Below are 22755 nucleotides of genomic sequence, written 5' to 3' on the forward strand. Positions count from 1 at the left end.
CAAGAGGAATTGAGCATGATCATTATGATGTAGAAAATCAAGTCCTTGCTTCGCATATGGTTAAAGGCAAAGGAAGTGGGATAGAGACAGAGACTCAGATCCTGCCCCTAAATCAAAAAGGAAGGACTTATATCACATCCAGGGCTTTAAGTGTGACAAGTATGGTCATTTTGCTCGGGATTGCAAATTCAAGTCTACTCCTCTTGCTTCTTCTGCCGAAGTTGGTATAGGGATTGACATCTTTAGCTTCAGAGGGAGCTTGTCAAGCTCAAAGGGAGCCGGTTTCTTTTAGCTTCAGAGGAAGCTACATCTTTTGGGTAATGCATTCTTCTCTGGGAGAAGTTTGAGGTGAGAGCCCTCGTTCCACCCTCTGCGAGTAGGCATGGTGGTGGTGCATTCTTCTCTGGGAGAAGTCTGAGGTTAGAGTCCTCGTTCCACCCTCTGCGAGTAGGTATGGTGGATCCACCCTCTGTGAGTAGGCATGGTGGTGATGCACTCTTCTCTGGGAGAAGTTTGAGGTGAAAGCCCTCCTCCATCCTCTGCGAGTAGGCATGATGGATGTCATGGAAGAAATTCCATGATGCTCTTGTGCTTGTTCACCCTCTAGGAGTAGCTATGGTGAATGTCATCCATGGGAATAGCCATGGAGGTTGTATTCATTTGCATTTTTCATCTTGAGAAGGTCTCCTCCCTAGTTAAGAGGGAGTGTTGATATATGTAGCTAGGTTGGAGCCCTTCTAGGGCCGACCTAACAAACCTAGCACGTTTGGATGACTAATGGGCCCGTGGCCTTAGTCATGTCCCATAATCTTTGTCTTGTGTAACGTGTGGACCTAATTTGGCACCACCTTTATGCATTTGTTTGTAATTAAATGTATTCCTTATGCTAGCCGACTTGGAGAATCAAAAGGCCAAGTCGCCTATATATACAAGTCAGCATTCATTGTTCAATATCATTATCATCACTCAGCAAATCTATCCTATCAACGAACTACCTCGGTGATAAGCGAATTATAATCAGAGGCTAGCGAACTGCATTATAGGACAGCGAACCTTGTCAAGGCACAGCGAACTGGTCTGAAGAAGGCAGTGAACATCATCTGAGGGTCAGCAGATCCACCTTGTAGACAGCAACCTCAATCTGCCTTCCTCCTTGTCACAGCAACAGTTGTATTGCAGATAAGTTTATAATTGCTATCTGCCCTAGGGTTCTGTGCATACTTACTGACAGCTTCATGTGTTGAAGCTTATTGTAAACTCAACTGGTCATGTGTGTTATGTGCATGATTTACTTAGCATTCTGATTTTCATTCTACATTGCTAAATCTGATTACTTAAAATCAACATGGTATTAGAGCCAGGTCCAGGCTAGGAGCCCCAAGCACACGAGAGGTGTGGCTTAAGGGGGGGTGTTGGTGTTGGAAATAAGCCACACCCGGACCGACGATGGACTGGTCCAAGAGGGGCCAGTAGCTCAGTGGTAGAGCACTCCAACAGCGTTATGGAAGGTCCTAGGTTTGAGTCCTAGCTGGTCCATGTCTCAACAAGTTTTCTTTCCAAGAGCCCTTCAATATGGGTGCACCCTCCTACCATATCTTGACATATTCCTAGAAATTGTTGTCCTTGAATCACATATTTTTAAATTTGAAAGGACACCTTGGAGGAGGGTGATCACCTTAGGTTTCTAGATAGAGAGGAAAATGATTAGAACCCAAGCAAGAGATAATCCATCTTTCCAACAACCCATATTGCCCAACCAAAGAGGGAGAGAAGTAATCTTTCTAGTTTTCAGCAATGTAACTGAATCTTATTCCCCGATTTGTCCGAGTGTAGATACCATTTTTGGGCTCAACATCACCAACTTTTCTTGATTAACAAATGCAGAGAAGTCTAATTGGGATTGGGTCATCCTTGCGGCACCACCCCTTTTATCTCTAGCAGAAATTATAGCATTGAAATCACCCTTAGCACAAAAAGATAATTGGTATTTGGGGCTATAACCAAAGAAAGTTCATTCCACACTCTCTTTTTCAAACTATGCTCAGTGGGGCCATTAGCATTGATCAGAAAGAAAATCAAATTCGAGGAAAAGCATCTTGCTTTGCATAGTTGTAAGTTCTCTATCTCCAAAAACCTCAATGTCTCTTGAGAGGTTAGACCAAAGAATGCCAAGACTGGCGAAAGCTCCATTATTTCTAATGCATGCTCCTTTGCATCTATGCCATTTCTTCATGTGGGTAGCAGCCTCATCCTTTTCAGCTTTATCTTTTGAATTAACATGCCTTCTGTAATTTTAATTGAAACTTAACTGAGTGCCTTTTGTTAGGGGCATCAAATCCATCACATTCTAGGAAATAATCTTCATTTTGACTTAGGAGGGGATTTCACTCTCCTTGGTCTCAGATATCTTTCAGTTTACTGCCCTGAATTTTCTCCTGGATAATTTCTGTCCCAAATTTTATACCCTTTTTTCCCCTTGGGCCATAATTCACTTCAAATTTTTTGTGATTCTGTTTGGGAGATTGTGAGAATTTCAGTATTGGATGAAATTTCTTCATCCTCAGAACTGTCTTCTCCAAAACTACTCCAAATTATTAGGGAAGTCAACATTCCCATTTGACTACAATGGCTGCAAGATACCCAAGGGAGAATTCGAAGCTTCTTTAAACAAAGCAAGAGAAAAAGGGCTCGGAGAACTTCAACTTGCCAGAGCATCTATAAGTCTTGGGGATTCATTTGAGCATTATCAGTGAGAGGGGTGGCTATCTCTCGAAAGTTTGTGGGGAGAGGAGGGATACAAACATCATCCACAGATTGATTTCCCTTCTCAATGATGATGTCCTTTGATCCATTTGGGGGGTGGCAGAATTTAGTTTTTTTATCTAGTGCTAAGAAAACTTTGGATTTCTTGTTAGGAGAAGAATTGTTTAACTGATCATACATCATACAATTAAAGCATCTTGGAGTCCGTCCTTCAACTTCAACATTTTGCTTCCATTCACTTTCCCGAGTTTCCTCAAAATTTAGAAGATTGAAGCTGGAAGAGGTTTTGAAGTGTCCTTTTTGACACATGTGAGCATAAACCTTAGAGTGGTCATTTAGGATATTTTTATCTACACATGAACTTGCTGAAGGAGCTGCCAGTGATTTCTAATACAAGGGCCTCCCAATATTCCTCTAGAAGATTATAAAGTTGTAGTCACATTGGGACCTCCTTGATACTACAAGACAAAAATTGGGTTGTCAGTCTTGAAGGAAAAGTCCTACTCCATCCATTAACTAGGGGCTTCCATTCATTGTGTTTTTGTTTGATTCTTCAATGGAACATGAAACAATGGAGAATCCTTTCAAAATAAATTTTGCTCTAAAATTCATTCCCCCAAGATTTGTGATCCACTACACTAGGGCTTTCCTTGCTGGCCAGTAGCTAGTGAATTTTCTGATGACAATACTATTTTGTAAATTTCTGTGCTTAGATCCTTATGTTCTAAATTAATTTTTAATGTTAACCTCACCCATTGACAGCAGAATTGCCTTGATAATTGAGTTAGATACTGTACTAGACCCTAGAGGAATGACATTAATTTCAGAAGTCACAATCACAGGATGATGAAAGTTATTCTCACATCCAACTTGCTAGGAAGCCACATTCATAGGATGGCACAAAATATTCCCATCTCTAGCTTGTCAATTTTTGCTGATTCATTGTACCTTTTTGTGCTGATTTGCTGCTCTGTTTTGCTCCTCATCACACTCCTGATTATTTATATATCCAGACTTAAATAAAGTGTGTTTCCTTAAAAAAATTCACGTCAATTTATTTGTTCATTCACAATTACTCCTAACCTAAGGTGCCATCAACTTTAGAGGCTTAAATTTCATTTTCTTGGAAACTGTTGAGTTTTCAAGTTCCCAGAAAATAGTTTTTGCAAGTTCATTTCCGCCAATGGTACTATTTACCTAAAATGGAATCCATGTTTGAATCATCTTCCATGTTTGAGTCTTCTTCTGTCAGGTTCACTTGTTTACTGTCATGGAACTAGGACCAGTTGGTTCTCATGTTCGAGAACAAGGTTTGAATCTCCCCAAGTGATGTCTTAGCATTGGTAGGTGTGCTGAAATGGTAGTCCCACTTCAGTTGATTGATAGTGTATTAGTTCTTTAGGTGATGCTAGTGGAGCATGCTAAGAGGAACGAAGGTGGAGAAAGGAGTTGCCTGTAGGAGAGGAGTTGAGGTGTTCAAGCTGGAGGAGATATGGAGGTGAGGCGTTCAAGCCAAAGGAGTGCAGGTAGGAGAATTGTAAGTCTGGCAGAATCACTGTTGGGAGGGTATGAGATAGAGTGGTATCCCACATGATGTAATGGGTGGGGGCCCTGAATAAAAAACCTCACCAGATAATCTAAAAGAACATCCTTATTACTCAAAATAAGTCCCGATTGTTTAAAACACTGTCATAATAATGCAATGCTTAAAATCCCTTTGTCTGAAAATTTCTAAATCACAGCATGTTCCACAGCATGTTCCATCATGTCTGCCAATGGGAAACACTGACATGCAGCTAAGTTTAATTAAATTACATAAGTCCTACCAAATGTAGAAAGTGGCGATATAATATAATGGTCTATAGATGCACCGGCGAGCCTATAAAATGGATGTCACAAGGTGGAGCACTAAAAGAGACACTTTTTGAAGTCACAAACCAACTATAATGTACATCGGGATCAGCATGGACAAGTGAAAAAGATATCAAGGAGTTCAAGAGCTTCTCAATTGAGAGACACTCACTGGATTTACATAAAGAAATGATAAAGTCTTAAGGGAGAAAAACTAAATCAATTAAATGTGATCCATTTGAGCCAAGTCTAGTAGGTTGAAGACAGAAAACGATTGAAATTCTCATCCAAGCAAGGAAAATTAATATTCCATAGAAGAGGTAAAGGAGGCATTCCTTCAATTGCATCCATGATAGAAGTTTTGGGAACCAAATACCCTTCTCAGAGAGTTATGATCTGGAATGGATCATTAGTGATGTATAAATGCTTCATACATGTTAGTTATTTTAACCAAGAATGACCAATAAATAACAAGTAACAATGAATTTGAATGGAATAATTTGATTCAATCAGCTCTAGAGAAGTTAAGTAAGCTGAGACGGCCTCTGGAAAAGTTTGTTATTTTAAATTCTTTATCTTTTTAAGAAAGTTTTCAAATCAACTGTTATTTCCTGTCATCGTTTCCATGCTGTTTTGTTTTATTAATAAAAAAAAATTGTTCAAAAGAAGAGAAATAAAAATAATTGATTTTTTTAGAAAAATAGTAATTTGCAGAGGGGACCCTGTGATCCCATGTTAGTCTTCTCTTCATGACCTTGGCCTCACTCTCTGTAGCAGATTTGTAGATTTCTTTTCACAGTCCTTGCTTTGGCACTCCTGTTTATACTCACACGCTGACTCATCTACCTCTGTGGTCATCTGTTGACATCTTTTGAATGACCCCTTTCTCCATGTTTCTTGTCTGTTGAAGATTCATCCATGCAAGCTGTACTCATTATTGATACTATCCAAGCCTAGTGTCAAAGATGACCATCCGAATCGGGCATCTTCTCATTTGTAATTATCACCTTTAACAAAGTAGACTAATTGCATGTCCAGCTCAAATTCATTTTCGAGTGAGAATTTTTAACTTTAAATATCTTTTCAGTGAGCCTTCTCATGCTTTCTTTTATAAAAATATTTCTGAGGATAGAAGCTACATGAGAGAAACATGAACAGTAAAAAATTCATGAGACTTTTAAAACTTATGGTAGAATTTTGCACCAAGAAATTGTTCTTTGTGAACTAGTTTATTGGTTATTTGCATGCATGCACTTTAAATTAAAATCATGATAAGCCAAAGGGGATCAAAACTCTAAATTTAATAAACCTGCAAAAGATATAGTCAGAAAGGTCAGTAAAAAGCGAGAGCTGGTTTGCTATAGTTGTGCTATGGTTTAGCAGATTGTAAATCTCAAATGTAGAAGAAAACTTGTGATTGCTGTTGCTGTTGACTCTGTAACATCATGAGGGAAGCTTTGTAGGTCAATATGACCTCTTCTTATGGAGGTTTCCATCCGCTAATCCTTTATTAACGATCATTTGTAACATGAAGATTTCATCAATTGGTGGTGGACTCATTTATTATTTTATATGAGAAACATATATTTTGTATGTCAATTCATTACTGTTGTCTGTTATGGTGACAATCATGATGCAACAGAAAATACCGTCTTCTGCAAAGCTGTTCTGTGAGTGCTTTGATTTAGTGATCTTATTCCATTTTATAATTTATTGCATGGATCACGATTCAATGAATTTTTTATAGGTATTTAAAATCTTTTCATTTGGTGATTGTTCTCTTGGAGGTTTAATGTTTCAAAACTTTTATCAACGTTCCTTAAATATTTGAGGAAAAAATTTGTGGCTAATTTACTTTCGTGCTGATCAGGGATCATTTGGTATATCGCATCAGCAAGTCCTAGCCCGAATTCAGGCGCAAGCACAGGCTCAGACTCATCCACAGATGCAAGTTCAAGCATCACCCTTTCCCCCTTTGATGACTTCCACGATCACAGCAACGTTGCCACATCAGCTAGAATATTCGGTGGGGGCTGATGCTATTACGTACGGATCTTCATATCAACATAAGGCACAGGCACAACCAGAAATGAAGAAAATAAATGCATCCTCTGAATTGGGTTCTCAAGATACTGAACCCAATTATAGATCTTTACCTCCAATTGCCGTTGAGCGCCCTTCTGATGATGGATACAATTGGCGCAAGTATGGACAAAAGCAGGTTAAGGGCAGTGAATATCCTCGTAGTTATTATAAATGTACCCATCCCAAATGCCCTGTGAAGAAGAAGGTCGAACGTTCCCATGATGGTCAGGTAACTGAAATTGTTTACAAAGGTGAACACAATCATGGCAAACCCCAACCTAGTAGACGTATGGCTGCTGCTGCTCAGCATTTACACTCTGATGATATCAATGAACTTATGGATGGTAAAGCCGACGGAACTAGTCAAGTTTATTCTGGAGATGCTAATATTGCAGATTCATCAACGTCATTGATGGGGCAAGGGAGTCCTGAGCAATCATCTGGTTCAAGTGATGATGGTGAGGATGATGAAGATGGCAGCAGGGCAGATGATGCAGATGACAATGATGAGTCAGATGCTAAAAGAAGGTAATGGGCTTTATAGGGAGATTTATTTTTTTCTGTTCAGAGTGTTTGGTTGTCTCGACTTGCCTTTTAATTATTTCTGATTGACTCAAGCAGGAAGAAAGATAGGAAGATAAAGGAAATAATTGCTTCATCTAGGACAATTAGAGAGCCACGCATTGTTGTGCAGACAACAAGTGATGTAGACATCCTGGATGATGGTTATCGTTGGCGTAAATATGGCCAGAAAGTGGTGAAGGGCAATCCTCATCCTAGGTTTGTATCTCTTCTCTAACTAGTTATGCCTTACTGAATACTTCACAGTTTTTATTAGCTGGGCCTTTGCTTGCATTTTTAAATAATGCCTCAGCCTTAGACTTTTCTGCAGGGCTACGCAGTTTTCAGTAGCAAACAAAATACACTCACAAATTGCATATCAGATGTTTGCTATGGTTTATACATTCAAATATTTAGGTTTTTCTTCCTCATTATATTTCTAGAATTTGATTCTCTTCTGTTTTTTGTGTCGTAAAATTGTTTGACGTTTTTTTTAAAACATTCAGGAGTTATTACAAGTGCACCAATGTGGGATGCAATGTACGCAAGCACGTTGAGAGGGCATCCACTGATATTAAAGCCGTCATTACAACCTATGAGGGAAAACACAATCATGATGTTCCAGCAGCGAAGAATAGCAGCCATGACGTAGCAGGCTCTGGGGCACAACTTCGTGCTGGAAGTAGTACCAATACTAGCACCAGCCTTTCCAAGCCTCCTAATATGTCATTACTGGAACAGCAACAGCAGGCTGTAAATTGTCCTTCAAGTTGGGCTTCACAGGGTATTACTGGGGAGAATGCCACTCAAAACTGCGGTGGTACTACCCAGAATTTTGCTTCCTCTATGGCAGCTAACAATAGATTAAATATGGGAAGGCCTTTCGGTGATGACAATGGATTCAGTTTTTCAGGAGCAACTCAAGGCTTAGGCACTGTGAGGCCCAAAGAAGAGCATGAAACTACCTCAGTCACAACTGGGTTTTGCTAAAATGTTGGCCAGCCCTTGCTGTGAAAGAACAACGCATGGCATGTGTTTGGTGAACACATGATCTTGACACACTAAGTCTGTTGTCTGCAATTTTACCAAGATACCAACATTGCTAAACTGTCCACGTGAAAAAAACTAAGCTTCTTTAAACAAGTGCAAATGTTATGGATCCATGCTAAACAGCTCTGGTTGTCAGGATAGGTTCCCTCAGTTTGTCACTTCTGTACGAGAGATGCGATGCAGCTCTGGTGTTGTGAATGTTCCTTCATTTGAATCATAGACAATGAGATATCTTTTCTACATTTTTTATGGGCCAATCTCCTTCGCAAGGCCCTTGTTATACTTGTATTATTACACATTACAGTTAAGAGTACAGGACTTGAACGGGGACCTCTAAATATCGGTTTCAAATGGCCATAAAGTCTGAAAACAAATGTGCTTAGTCGATTTAAATTGTTGGGAGTGAATAATAAAATATATCCCAGGGTCTATGATGCTTCTTTCCCATCATTTATTGCAGAGCCCAGATAAACAACTCTGCCTTCTAAGAACAATAAAGGCCAAAAAAATTTGCAGAGACATAAGATATTTAATTGCAAATAAAGAAATGAGGCCATTTGTTTAACAGATGTAGATTCATACTTACGAATATCTTAAACATGACAGTGTGCTATAAAGATTATGATTTTTTCATGTTTATAACCAAAGGGGAAGAAAACTCAGAAAAACATCGAGAGACCCAAAGGACATATTGACATACACAAACAAAAATTCATATACAATCTTAAATAATCTACGGGCCTAAGAACAATATAGCTGAGGCAACATTCTTGTAATTGTGAAAATTGCATTAATTGTACTTTTGTTCTTTGTATAAGTGATTCATTTCTAAATAAAAGTTGGCATATGTTTCATCTCTAGAGGTTTATCTCAATCTTAGTTTATCTATTCATTTTCAAGGGTCAAATCCACAAGTGTGGAAGTGAATTTAAAATTTTTAAATTTAAATTTAAGACCAAATCGACTCCTTTCCTACAAGTTGTTACTAGTAAGTTCAAGCATGACCTAAGTTTTTTATAAAATGACAAACTCTAATATACTTTTAGGTATCTAATATTTGAGCATCAAGAGATAATAATCGGATCAATCCAAGAGAGCATTGTATTGCATCATTTAGTTTACATCAACATTTGCACTTAGCGACATATTATGGCATATTGTATGGTTGTTTATGACTTTGGTTTTAATTCTAAAACTATTAATTTAGATCTAGGGGTTTGACAATAAGATAAAATCCTTGCCTAACACACTTTCGATGATATTTGTCAATACCACTCTTTGTTTAGACAAGTTTATATAGCGAGATGAACAAATTGCAAGCATTTAGAAGTGTAGTTTTTTTTCATGTATCAAATTTGTGGAATATGTTTAATTATATGTGCAAAGATTAGTTTTTATATGTACAAATCTGACCTAAAGTAGAGAATAGAACATCTAATTGTTTCCCAAAGCTTATTAGTTAAAGATTCGATCACTAGGTAAAGTTTTGAATCACAAAGAACAATACCAAAAAAAATGTTTTCAAGTCCCAAAAAGCTAAGTCCTAATCCTTCTTTGTCATTTTGAAAAGCATGCTTGTATATTAGATGATGTATAAGCTTTGTAGCATATGGTTAATAGCTTCTTGGTGTCAAATTTATTGCTTTAACCTAGTTAAATTGAAAAGTCTTACCTTTTATTGGGCTTACATCTCTTTAGGTTTTAGCCAGTGTGTTTTATTTCTAATTTCCAATTTTATTTTAGGTTTGAGAGTTTTTTTCAAAAAAATTTATAGCAAAATTTCTTCCTCATTTGAGTCATTTTAGTCTTTTAGGTTTTGCGTTTCATTTGTCCAAAGCTTCACTATTATCATGCCCTTCTTTTGAGAAGCTTCTATTTGAATCATACAATGGCCAAGGGTCAAGTTGAGAATGGAATAGTTGATAATTTATTGATAACACTCATATTAATTGGGAAGAAGAAACATTTGATCATGATGCCTATGATGAGTTTATGGGTAAGAAAGATATTGCTTTGACGATAGACACACTATCTTTTGATCTTGTATGTTTAGCTAATGATGCAAATCCCACATGGATGAAGTTCAACATAAATTGATTAACAAACCTTATGTTTTAGTTGTGCTTCAAAGGATAGATGAAAAGATTAAATTTTTGAGTCCTTTAAGTGATGTATCATCCTCCTTGCTACTTAGGCCACCTCTTCTTTTCGTGCTTCCTAATTTTATTCCTTAATATGGCATGCCATTTTTTCTACCTCTACTTTTGAGATTGAGCTTTTCCTTGCCATCACTTCTCATCTTGAGCCTATTAGATATGACCTATTTGGAGTTGATAATTGAGCCCCATATATCTTAGAGATCATTAGCAACCAAAGCACCCCATCACATAAGAGAAATAAAATAATTGATTTGTTATGAAGCTTGAGAATTCTATTGGTGCACTAATTGACGAGTGTTACAATTTATAATGAATGAATGCTTGATAAATGATAAAGAAACCTTAGTAGAAACCCTAGGTGAGTATATAATAAGATCATGCCATGTATCTTAATCATATGAGTTGAGACAAAAAAATGCACGACCTAAGTAAGATCAAACATGCTAATGTAAATAGAGATTTAATAAAAAATAATTAGGTGATTATCTTAACACTCCTTGAGTGTAACTTAAGGAGTACGATGAATCCATGAACACGCATGGAAGCATTTTTGCTACAAGGATTGATGAAGTATTTGTGTACAAATAAATGAGAAATATCCCCTCAAAAGAAGAGAAAAGCTGAGACTATGAATCTTATAAAGAAGTAGCTTCTATGCTAATGATGAGTGCTTGAAGGCGAAAAATAATCGTTGCTTCCAATTAACATTTCTTCCCTTGAAAATTACAGATCTATTGGTAATTATAGAAGTGATTCCTATAATATGGATGAATAGGGAATCCAAATCAAAATATCTTTGAAAACTATTCAAATTCCACATGTCAAAAACATGTGATGCCAATCTAGAATCTTGTGAAGAATAATGAAGATGAAGATTGATGAGGAACAAGATCCAAAGATGATGATAATAGGACAATAGTGATGATGTGGATTCCATCAAAGAGAAGATGGATGTCCCCAAATAAATGCTCCAAATTCTCAATATGGGACTCAACAAACAAGGATGAAATGTCTAATAGATAGAAAATCCAAGTAGATGTATTTGAAAGATAATGAATGTCTTGTTGCACAAAAACAAATGGGGGTACAATACTAATCTCATTAGAAACAATAGAAGATGAATATGTGGTCTTAATAGGAGGAGAATCAAGAAGATAATTTGTACCATTAGAACATGCAAGACCCAATCCCTTTAAAGTGTCATCATAAAAGGGTATATTATTTGCATAATCAAGGGGAATGAGGCAGTTATTAGTAGGATCACCTAGGAATGGAGAGATATAAGGTTTTGCAAAGGTATTTCAAACTTTAATCCAAAGTGTACATGGGGGTAATTAATGTTTGATATATCACACAATGTCATGATCAACACTAGAATAGATCAATCCTACAACATAATCAATATTATACTCTCTGCTAATTTTCTCTCAAGTTTGTTGAATTTAGGTATAAGTCCTTGAAGATAAGGCAAAAGATTAAGCCACTTGAGATGTGTTAGGATGCCATTTTATTAAAACTCATAATTATCCTTTTTCAAGATTGCCATATAAAGATGAATAGAAAAACTTATGATACAATGTTCAAATGATAAAATTAGAGACCAATCTTCTTAGTACACAAATTAGCTAAATGAAGTCATATCATGCATACACAACCTTTCTAGATGTTAATATGTCTAAGTAATAAACTAGAATGCAAATATGTAACAAAATGAATAAAAGATGCTTGGAGTAGATTCTAAATTTTTTGCATGGATGGTTGAAAAGAACTCCTCAATTCCATTTTAATACCACAAAAATCATGAAAGTTAGAGATCTAGGAAAAAAATTATGAGCTAAAAATCCCCCAAAAATAATATGAATTCTATAAGTGATAAAATGCAACAATAATAAAATAAAAGCATATTAGTATAACTAAAAAGCATTGAGAACTAGCTTTTTGATGAATATTCATTTTTTCAAAATTTGATATTGTATACCTATATTATTCAAAAAAGAAAAATACTCCTCCTTTAGGTAAGAAAATTAGGGCAAGGTGGACCTTGGTGTGAATGGGTGATGAGCTACTAGATTGGGTGGTCCTACAAGTAGCAATGAGGCATTTGTGGTCAGAGGTGATTGGAGAGTGGTGAATTGGTAGTTGGACTATATAGAAGAAGAAGAAATAATTCTAATGTCCACAAGGCTAGCCTTTGGGACAAACCACTTGATCAATCTGACTTTTGCAATTCCATCCTTTTCCTATGTAAGGTGATGATGAGAGCCCCCAACTTCTCAACGATCCCCTCACTAAATAAATTATGCTAGAAGCCAACTGTCAAGATATGCACATATTTGTCCTTGCTATCTTTGAAGGAATCACACTCTAAAATGAATTTCTTTTCTCTTTCTACATTCTCGAAAGTGCAAAAGATACATGTACTCTTTCTTCCCAATCTTCTTTCGGCCTTTTCCAAAGCCCAATTTTGCAACAAAGTTGATGAGAGTTAGTCCTTAATTTAGCAATAAGGATTTTGGCTCTCCACAAAATATTAGCCCCCATGTATTCTTTTTGATGATGGTCAAAAGTAGGATTGAACTCATAAATATAATAATTTTTCTTTCTCCCTAGCTCTTTACTCCATTTGTTTGTGAAATCTATCCATAACAAAAGCTATTATCTCTTTGCTAGTCTTGGGGCACATATATGGCAGTGGTGACACTTATATAGGTGGAGTTGTCGTGGTAGCCATTTGAGTTTTTTGACTTGCTATGATAACAATTGCATAACCTCCCTTTCAATTAGTAACATTACCCCATGCATTGTAGAGGAAAAAGACATCAAGGTGATGAATTTTGTATGTCTAACTAATTTAAAAAAGTATTGCTGCACAAAGAATTTAATTAAATTTATGATGCCAACCACTAGATTCCTACACAAGCTTGTATCAACATTAATTATGATGATATATGAAATTGTATGGTCACATGAAGTCATATAATAGTGTAGATTTTTGTGCTTAAAATATAAAGCCCTTAAAACAATTTTTTTTTTTTTTTTTTAACTTTCAATTTTAAAGGTTTGATAGTTGATCTTAATATTTTTGGATGTTTAGAGTACAACAATAATGTACATTTTCTTCAAGATGCACTTTTTGCATGTTCAAGGCTAAATCTATGAATAAAAGATAGGCAATCATAGATCTGGAGCTTTGATAGCATGTTGGGGTTGACAATTGAACCCCATAACTCTTACAAATCATCTAAAACCAAAAATAGAAGAGAGAAAAATAACTATTTGTTATTAAGAATGAGAATTCTATTGATATAAAAATTGATAATTGTTATAATACACAATAAATAAATCCTTGATAAAAGGATAAAGAAACACCAGTAGAAACCCTAGGCAATGATATAATAAGATAATGACATGTGTCGTAATCATGACAAGAAAAAAAAATTGACTTATGCTTAAGTATGCCAGTGTCAATAAGGATCTTAAATAATTCATTAGGTGATTAATTTTTTGGTTGAAGCTAAATTGGCTCCAAACCAACCAAATCGTACACCATGTTATTGCCCACTTGGAAAATCGCAACCGTAGCTTGCAAAATAAATGGTGTATAACGTGCGACTAACTTTCATGTTATGCACTTTCCGTGCAAACGTATCGTGTGCTTGGAGCTAGAATAGCCACATTCTACTTTTTTCACTCTAACACGACTGGACTCTCTTTTGCTTCTACTCATTCCACTAGTGTGATTCCCTTTTGTTGGTTCTTTGACTTTATATTAATTATTTCTAAGGTGTTTTGAGTCCCTATTGTATATGGTGAAAATGGACAACAATAATAACAATATTGAAAGGCTAAATGAATTCAACCACAAAACTCTAGCCTAACAACAATAAAGATCCACCATAACATATGAAGATTACCTAAGACAATGTAAATCACAAAGATCATACCATCACATGTCCAATAGGGTTTTTATCTCCATTCTTCCTATCTCCATTGATCTTGCTTGATATATTTGCTCTCAGATTTTATATGCACAAGAACTCAACAAAGAACGGAATGTGGTTGCAAGTAGGATCGTAGTGTAGTAAAGTGATCAAGTAATTAGGTCATTAGAATGCATCATTAGCTCATTAGCTCATTAGGGTTTGATAATGAAGGAAACATCTCCTTATATAGAAGACACTATATGAAATGGAGGGATAAGATTGAGAGGTGTAAAAAAGGAGGTCGGCTATGATTAGAGGGTAGGTAGAAGAAATAATAAAATAATGAAAGGGGTAGGTAGTGTATGAATTAAGAGATGAATGACATGTGTCATGGGTAGAAAAGGTTAATGAATTAATTAAATAAATAAAGATTTATTTAATTAATAGAAGAAGTGGGATCAATTAAATAAATAAAATATTTATTTAATTTAGGAAAAGGATAATTTAAATAAATAAATGTATTTATTTAAATGAGAAATAAGGCTAGAAGAGGATAAATGAATTAATTAAATAAATAAAGATTTATTTAATTAATAGAAGAATTAAGCTTAGATAATTAAATAAATAAAATATTTATTTAATTAGACATGACAATTTTGGGTGTCTACATTTTGCCCCTCTTTGAGACAATGCGGCTTGTCGCGTTGTTTCAAAGAAGATAAGATGAACTGATACAGAGTTGCCCCAGGATGGGAATGATATGCCCCCTCAAGAGATTGGATGAAAATGTCTGGAAAGATCGCATACAATCTCTCGATAAGAAAGAAAGGCTAGAATGGACTGACCGGATAAAGTGACAAAGTCACGGGATAAAGAAGACTGACTCGGGAAACGAAGGCTAGGGGTAGTCTATAAGATAGACCACGGGGGAAAATACATCCTCATTGTCATCTACACATCCACGAGAGCATATTGCAGAGCGAGAATAGAGCAGGAGCAGTCAGCAGCGATGGCCTTCACTCACAGATTCGACCGCATTCACCGATTTCAGAGGCTAGCAGAGGCAGGAGAGCCGGTAAGTACCACCAAACCTCCTCGTACTTTGACGCATTTAATTTTGTTATAAATGCATGCTAGGTAGGGTCATAAATGCGCTTAGACTAGGGTCCAAAAAGTGTCAAAAATGTCCAGGTGCGTCTGCGTTGGTGCCAGGCGCGTCTGTGCTCGCAAGGCGCGTCTGTGTTTGTGCCAGGCACGTCTGCGTTGGAACCCGCATCTATGTCAATTGCGGCCGCGTCTGTGATGTTCAGGCGTGTTTGTGCCAAGAAGGCATGTCTGTGCAGCCCAGGTGCGTCTGTGCAGAGCATAGGCACGTCTGTGTCGATCAGGCGCGTCTGTGTTTTTCAGGCGCGTCTGTGCAGTCTGAAAGCGCGTTAATGTCAGGTAAGCGCGTTTGTGTTTAAAAAAGTGTGAAGTTGCGTCTTCTAGGTCAAATCGACAATTCTGTGATGAACATACGCTGTCGATTGGATAAGCTGCTGAGAGGATACACTCAAGCAGGTCCTCTAGGGAAGACTAGGATAAATCAAGGCACTTTGTGATGAATAGTGAGTACCAAGATAGAGTACTTTGTGATGAACAGGGAGTACTAAAGTATGAGCAGCACTTTGTGATGAACAAGGAGTGCAAATGTGAGTAACACTTTGTGATGAACAGTGAGTGTCACACACGTAGTACTTTGTGATGAACAGGGAGTACCACTAGGATAGAAGCAACACTTTGTGATGAACATTGAGTGTCACTAGGATAGAATGCCATATGCATTTAGATAAAAAGTAGCATTTTGTGATAAATAGAGAATGCCACGATGACTGACATGATTGATTTGCTTGACTGCAGGAGTATTTGCCTATGCTGGAGTCACGGGAGAGATTCCCATCGACTCAGAGGTTGCGACCTGAGTTGTCTTTCGAGGACAGAGCTGCCATCGAGGAGATAGGATTGAGACATGTGCTATATGTGCCCGAGTTTCGGGCAAACATAGGTTTGCTGACTGCATTAGTTGAGAGATGGCATTCTGAGACGTGCATGTTCCATTTATCGATGGGTGAGATGACAGTCACCCTGGAGGATGTATACAGGATTCTGCGGATACCGATCGATGGGGAGCTGATCCCATACGATCGAGATGGCGACAGAGAGGCCCTGAGACGGGTGTTCCAGGACCCAGAACTGGAGATGAGGGCAGGACACGTGGCATGGGACACCATGACAGCCACAGGGTTAGCATTGTCGGCAGTGATAGGAGGAGCTATCAGTGCGTTCCTGTGTCCGGATAGGGAAACACGGGGGTTGGTTGTGGGCTGGGGAGGAGCACTGGAGACGCTGGTGACGCAGCACACCAGATATGCCTGGGGACCATGTGTGCTGGCCCATTTGTATTATGAGCTTCATCAGTTTGTTTATCATAGATTAGTAGGATTGGGCTGTGGAGTGACATTGCTGCAGGTATGGGCCTATGAGCATCTGCCGGTTACCTGACCGATACACTTCAGGGGCAGGGGTCATGGACGCAATTTTGTTCATTTATATGATATGATCACATCGCAGCCACGGATTGACAGGCTAGAGCATTGGCGGCGAGTGATAGACGATATTGATGTGGTCATATGGAGACCATACTTGGGCTGCGAGCAGTGGGAGGATGATGCAGTTGAGCTGCCATACACCTTCCGGAGCAGGTACCTAATTGGGCGAACGTCCTATGTGCTAGAGAGACAGATTGTAGACAGGATTGGCCGACAGTTTGGCCGGATTCAGAGGATGCCCCAGGGCTCAGGCATGTATGCCCGTACAGTTAGAGATCAAGCACAGTTTGGGCCCTTGCTGTTGTATGATCAAGCAGTGACACAGCTAGTAGAGATGATACCCCTACCCTGGGACATGTGGCCAAAGATCGAGGACGCCGGCATGGATGCCGAGTACACAGCTTACTGGGCAGAGCATCCCTTCCCACGCTTGACAGATCCGGGAGAGGCATTGGAGGGAGATGGGGGTGGAGACGATGATGATGGTGGAGGTGATGGGGGCCGAGGTCAACGAAGGAGGAGGGGAGCAGTTGGAGAGAGGCGGGTTGCACCTCGGAGGGAAGGTGGCGAGGAGAGGCAGGCTCGGGTGGTGAGGGGTCGCGGTGGATTGCCGCTACAGGTGCCAGCAGCATAGGGTCCCAGGCAGGTACAGATACAGGGACAGGGATAGAGACAGGTACCTGTACAGGCACCAGTACAGGTACAGGTACAGGCACAGGGGCAGGCACCCTTACAGGGGGAGCCACATGTAGAGGCAGAGGGGGTTGACCCAGTGGAGGATGAGCTTCTAGATCTGAGGGAGATCTGCCAGGGTCAGGTAGATGAGATCCAGGAGCTGGAGAGGGAGAGGGATCGGCTCAGGACGAGGCTCAGAGATACTGAGCGGGAGCGAGATCAGGCTATCCAGTGCTATACAGAGGCTGAGACAGCATTGAGGGCAGGGACAACACTGAGGGCAGGGAGACAGGCCGCAGAGGATACAGGGGCAGGATATGCTTATGTCCTGCAGGCAGGGGAGGAGATAGCCTACTGGAGAGACCTCTACTATGGTGCAGTGCCAGCAGATCAGCGGGCGAGGAGCTTCCATAGACCGTCGCGTACAGCGACAGCCACGGGAGGGAGCCGGAGGAGACAGGCATCGAGTGGTGGGGTTATGGGTCCTCCACCACCACCACTAGATAGGGGGGACAGGCAGGATGATCCTGCGGTGGGTCCTTCAGGGGCTCAGATTCTACCGAGGCCAGGCGGCTCCGAGGGAGGGAGTTCATCATAGCCATAGAGGGCTCCCTTTGTATCAGTACTGTACCATTTTTGTATTGTAGACACCTGCGGGTGCTTTTGTAGCCATATGATTTTGACATCATTGTATCATGACACTTTTACATATATATGAGATGATTCATCTTTGCGGCAGCTATATGCATGTGTACCTATGTGATGAGATGTTCTTATGTGATATTTGTTTATGAGATGGATGCAAATATGTATATGATGCAACTCAATATTTTTGTTCTTTTATGTTTTAAAATGTTATGCATGATGCAAATGTAAATGTATGTAATGCAGATGAATATGATAATGCAAATGTAAATTGTGCTAACAGGTGTTGTGTGCAGGATGTGATGCAATTGTGATATATATATGTATGTATGAAATGCTAACATGTGATAATGCAGGTGTAACTACATGAAAAGCAAATGTTTTTGGTGTGTCATTATACTCAGTCATGTGATAGCGGGCTACGCGGACTCGAGAAGGATGATGGAAGTCAATCAAGAAAGGGGGATGGAAGACAAAAGATATGAAAGTGAAAGAGCTTCTTGTGCGTTATCATCATTGAGCTTTATTATGGCAAGTAGGTTATGACAATCGAGGCATATGTTCGACCCAGAAAGTCATTGTTCCTGTTTGCATGGAGATAAGACAGTTGCAAACAAGGAATGCCCCAGTTCACGCTAGACTCACAATGTCCTCATATCCTTGGACAAGTCATAGCATTACTAAGAGACAATCCACAGACAGCAAATACAAATAGGTGACGATACCCCATCCTCGCCTTTCTAGTCAAAGACATCCTGGAGATAGAATCTCTAGTCAAAGACATCCCGGAAAAGCTAAAAGACATGTCACCAAAAAAAAGATGAAATCAAAAGAAAACCAAGACTCGACACCAACATCCACTGTAGTCCTCAAGTTTAGTGTCTCTTGTCACTTGTATAAGTCTTATTTGATTGTGGTCACAATGTTTACTTTCACAGAAAGGATAGATAGCACTGAACCATAATGTTGTCTGAGTCTGTTGACAGATTTGATTTGTTGAAGCCCATTGTTGCTGCTGTGTCTCATCTGAAACTAACTGAATCCATGAAACTGATACTTTATTGCGGAGAAGATGAAACTTTATTGCAGATCTGTGATGCAGATGCTGCTTTATTGTGGATTGTGCGCAGATAGACTGAAGGAAGCTAAACTGTACTCCTCAAAACATGTGATGTTCTCAGTTCCACACCCATCACTAGACGTAGGTTTTGCCTTAGCCACAGATAGGAGCTGATTTATTATGGATGGAAAGGGAGGTGAAAAGGGAGGTTTATTATGAATGGCGAACCAATCTTGGGTAGATCAATAACAAGCCATGATGGGAATAGGTAAGTTTATTATGAACGAATAGGTTGTGAGTGTGTGCAAAGGATGAAAGTGAATCCTGAAGGAGGAAGGAGCAATGTCTCTACACATGGCGCCGGTGACCCAGTTTTCACCATGGTACTTGCCCAGGGCGCCACCGAAGTGGTTTTCACCGTTGGACGAAATTATTTCTCTTTACTTTTTTCAAATTTTCAATGTTTTTTGTGTCACAAGGCGCCTGTTTGCCAGGTTTTCACCAAGTAACGATTTTTATGTTTTTATAATTTTTTTGTATTTTTGAAATTTTTTTGATTTTTTTGTGTATTTTTGAATTAGGATATTCCGAAGAGCTATGTGTAGAACCTGCGAAGGTCCATGCTATTGATAGGATCCTCCAAAGGTTCACCTTCTATAGTTGAGAGCTGATATGCACCAGATCCATATGCTGCTATGATGATGTAAGGACCAAGCCAGTTTGGTTCAAACTTTCCCTTCTCTCTATCTTGCTGATTTTTGGGATTTTCTCTGAGAACTAAGTCACCTACCTCAAATGTGCGAGGCTTGACTTTGTGATTGTAGCTGCAACTCATTCGTTGTTGGTAAGCCTTGAGATGATTAAAAGTAGTTCGTCTTCGTTCATCCAGTAGTTCCAGCTCTTGTAAGCGAGAGACCCTATAGTCTTTATCACTGATGATGTTTTGCAAAGAGACCCGTAAAGAGGGTAGCTCGACTTCAATAGGCAAGATAGCTTCAACGCCATAGACAAGTGAATAGGGTGTAGCTCCTGTAGGTGTGCGGACACTTGTGCGGTAGGCCCAAAGTGCAGGATTAAGTTGGATATGCCAATTACGACCAGCATCGTCGACTGTCTTCTTTAGGATTTTAAGGATTGTTTTGTTAGACGCCTCAGCTTGGCCATTACCTTGGGGGTAATATGGTGTGGAGAAACGATCAGAAATATGGAAGCAGTCACAGAGTTCACGAACATCTTGATTTTTGAAGGGACGCCCGTTATCAGTGATAATGGAAACAGGAATACCGTATCGGCAAATGATATAGTTGAGGATGAATGTAGCAATCTATTTTCCAGTAACTTGTGTGAGAGGCACAACTTCAATCCATTTTGTAAAATACTCTGTGGCAGTGATAATGAATTTGTGACCATTGGAAGAAGGAGGGTGAATCTTGCCTATGAGATCGAGTCCCCACTGACAAAAGGGCCAAGGAGATGCAAGTGGTTGAAGTTCTTGTGCTGGCACATGTATGAGATCTCCATGAATTTGACATTGCTTACATTTCTTGACAAACTGATATGAGTCTTTCTCCATATTTGGCCAGTAATATCCAGTCCTGATGAGTTTCCTGGCCAAGGTAGGACCACTAGTATGTGGACCACATATCCCTTCATGCACTTCTCGTAACGCAATCTGAGCTTCGTCGCTTTCTAAACATCTAAGAAGAGTGCCATCTAGACCTCGTCGGTATAGGATATCAGCTAAAATGACATATCGAGAGGATTGGCGAATGAAAGTGCGACGTTGGTTATTTGATAGATCAGGAGGTAAAGTATTGTCACGTAGGTATGTGAAAATGGAACCATATAACTGGGATTCGGGACCGACAACACATAACATTTCAGTAGACATGATCTCATATGAAGGGACCAAAAGGTTATCCACCAAGAACTCATAGCGGGTCTCGTTTGGAGTTAAATCAATCAAGGAAGCAATTGTAGCCATGGCATCTGCAACGCGATTCTGTTCTCTTGGTATTTGCTCAAAGTCTATCTTCGTGAAGTGTTGTTTCAGGTCATCCACCATTTGTTTATAAGGCATTAATTTTTCATCTTTTGTTTGGTAATCATCAGTTGCTTGACGAATGACAAGTTGGGAGTACCCAAAAACACGAAGTTCCTGGATCTTCCATTGAACTGCAATTCGTAATCCTGTTGTTAATGCCTCATATTCCGCTATATTGTTAGTGCAAGGAAATGATAAGCGGTATGATTTTGGTATAGAATCCCCTTGAGGAGTTATAAAGAGGATGCCAGCTCCTGCCCCATGCTGTGTGTATGAGCCGTCGAAGTACAGTTGCCATGGCTTTGCGTGTGACATTGTCAAAATGGATTCATCTGGAAATTCTGAACTTAGAGGAACATCATCTATCATGGGAGCATTCCGCTAATTGATCTGCGATGGCTTGTCCTTTTATTGCTTTTCTGTCCACATACTCGATGTCGAATTCACTCAGGATCATTACCCATTTGGCTAGTCGCCCAGTAAGTGTTGCTTTATTGAGAAGGTATTTCAATGGGTCTATCCTTGCAACTAACTTAGTCTTATGAGTGAGCATGTAATGTCGTAATTTCTGCGAAGCAAAGACCACGACGAGACATGCACGCTCAATTGGTGTGTAGTTTAGCTCGTATCCTACTAATGTGCGACTGATATAGTATACTGCTTTTCCTTGCCTTCAGCCATTTGTTGTGCTAAGAGTGCCCCCAGTGCTGTTGGAGTAGCTGATATGTATAGTAACAGTGGTTGATCTAGAACTGGTGGCATCAGAACTGGCGGATTTAGAAGATAATCTTTGAGCGTCTGGAAAGCCTGTTGACAGTTATCATCCCATTTGAATTTGATGTTTTTATGTAGCAGGTGCTGAAAAGGATTACACTTGTCTGCCAGTTGTGCTATGAATCTTCGGATGGACTGGAGTCTGCCTTGTAAGGATCGAAGTTGACTGATATTTCTTGGTGGTTGCATTTCCAAGATGGCCTTAACTTTTGCTGGATCAGCTTCAATTCCTCTTTTGGATACAATGAATCCTAGGAGCTTCCCAGAGGTTACTCCAAAGACACATTTCTTGGGGTTTAATCTTACTTTGTATTTTTCCAACTGATCAAAGACGACTGAAAGTATGTCCAAATGTGTATTTCTGTCTATTGATTTGCCCAAGAAGTCGTCAACATAATTTTCCACGGTTACGTGCATGAGATCATGAAAGATAGTAGTCATGGCTCTTTGATATGTAGCACCTGCATTCTTTAGACCGAAAGGCATGACATTCCAGCAGAAAGTCCCCCACGGACAAGTAAATGATGTTTTGTGTTGATCCTCGGGTGCGATCCTTATTTGATTATAACCAGAGAAT

At 39.2% G+C, this 22755-nt stretch overlaps 1 protein-coding gene across 1 annotated transcript in view; it reads left to right on the forward strand.

Annotated features, from left to right (window-relative positions):
• LOC131041363 (probable WRKY transcription factor 4) overlaps positions 1-8757 on the forward strand; it is a 44596-nt gene extending 35839 nt beyond the window's left edge. Inside the window, exons 2-4 of the mRNA XM_057974408.2 lie at positions 6485-7227; positions 7321-7479; positions 7767-8757. Of these exons, the coding sequence (XP_057830391.1) occupies positions 6485-7227; positions 7321-7479; positions 7767-8250 (1386 nt within the window). The 3' untranslated portion in view covers positions 8251-8757. The remainder of the gene's footprint in view (positions 1-6484; positions 7228-7320; positions 7480-7766) is intronic.
• The last annotated feature ends 13998 nt before the right edge of the window (positions 8758-22755 follow it).

This window comes from Cryptomeria japonica, chromosome 3, assembly GCF_030272615.1.
Source record: "Cryptomeria japonica chromosome 3, Sugi_1.0, whole genome shotgun sequence".
Lineage (NCBI taxonomy): Eukaryota > Viridiplantae > Streptophyta > Pinopsida > Cupressales > Cupressaceae > Cryptomeria > Cryptomeria japonica.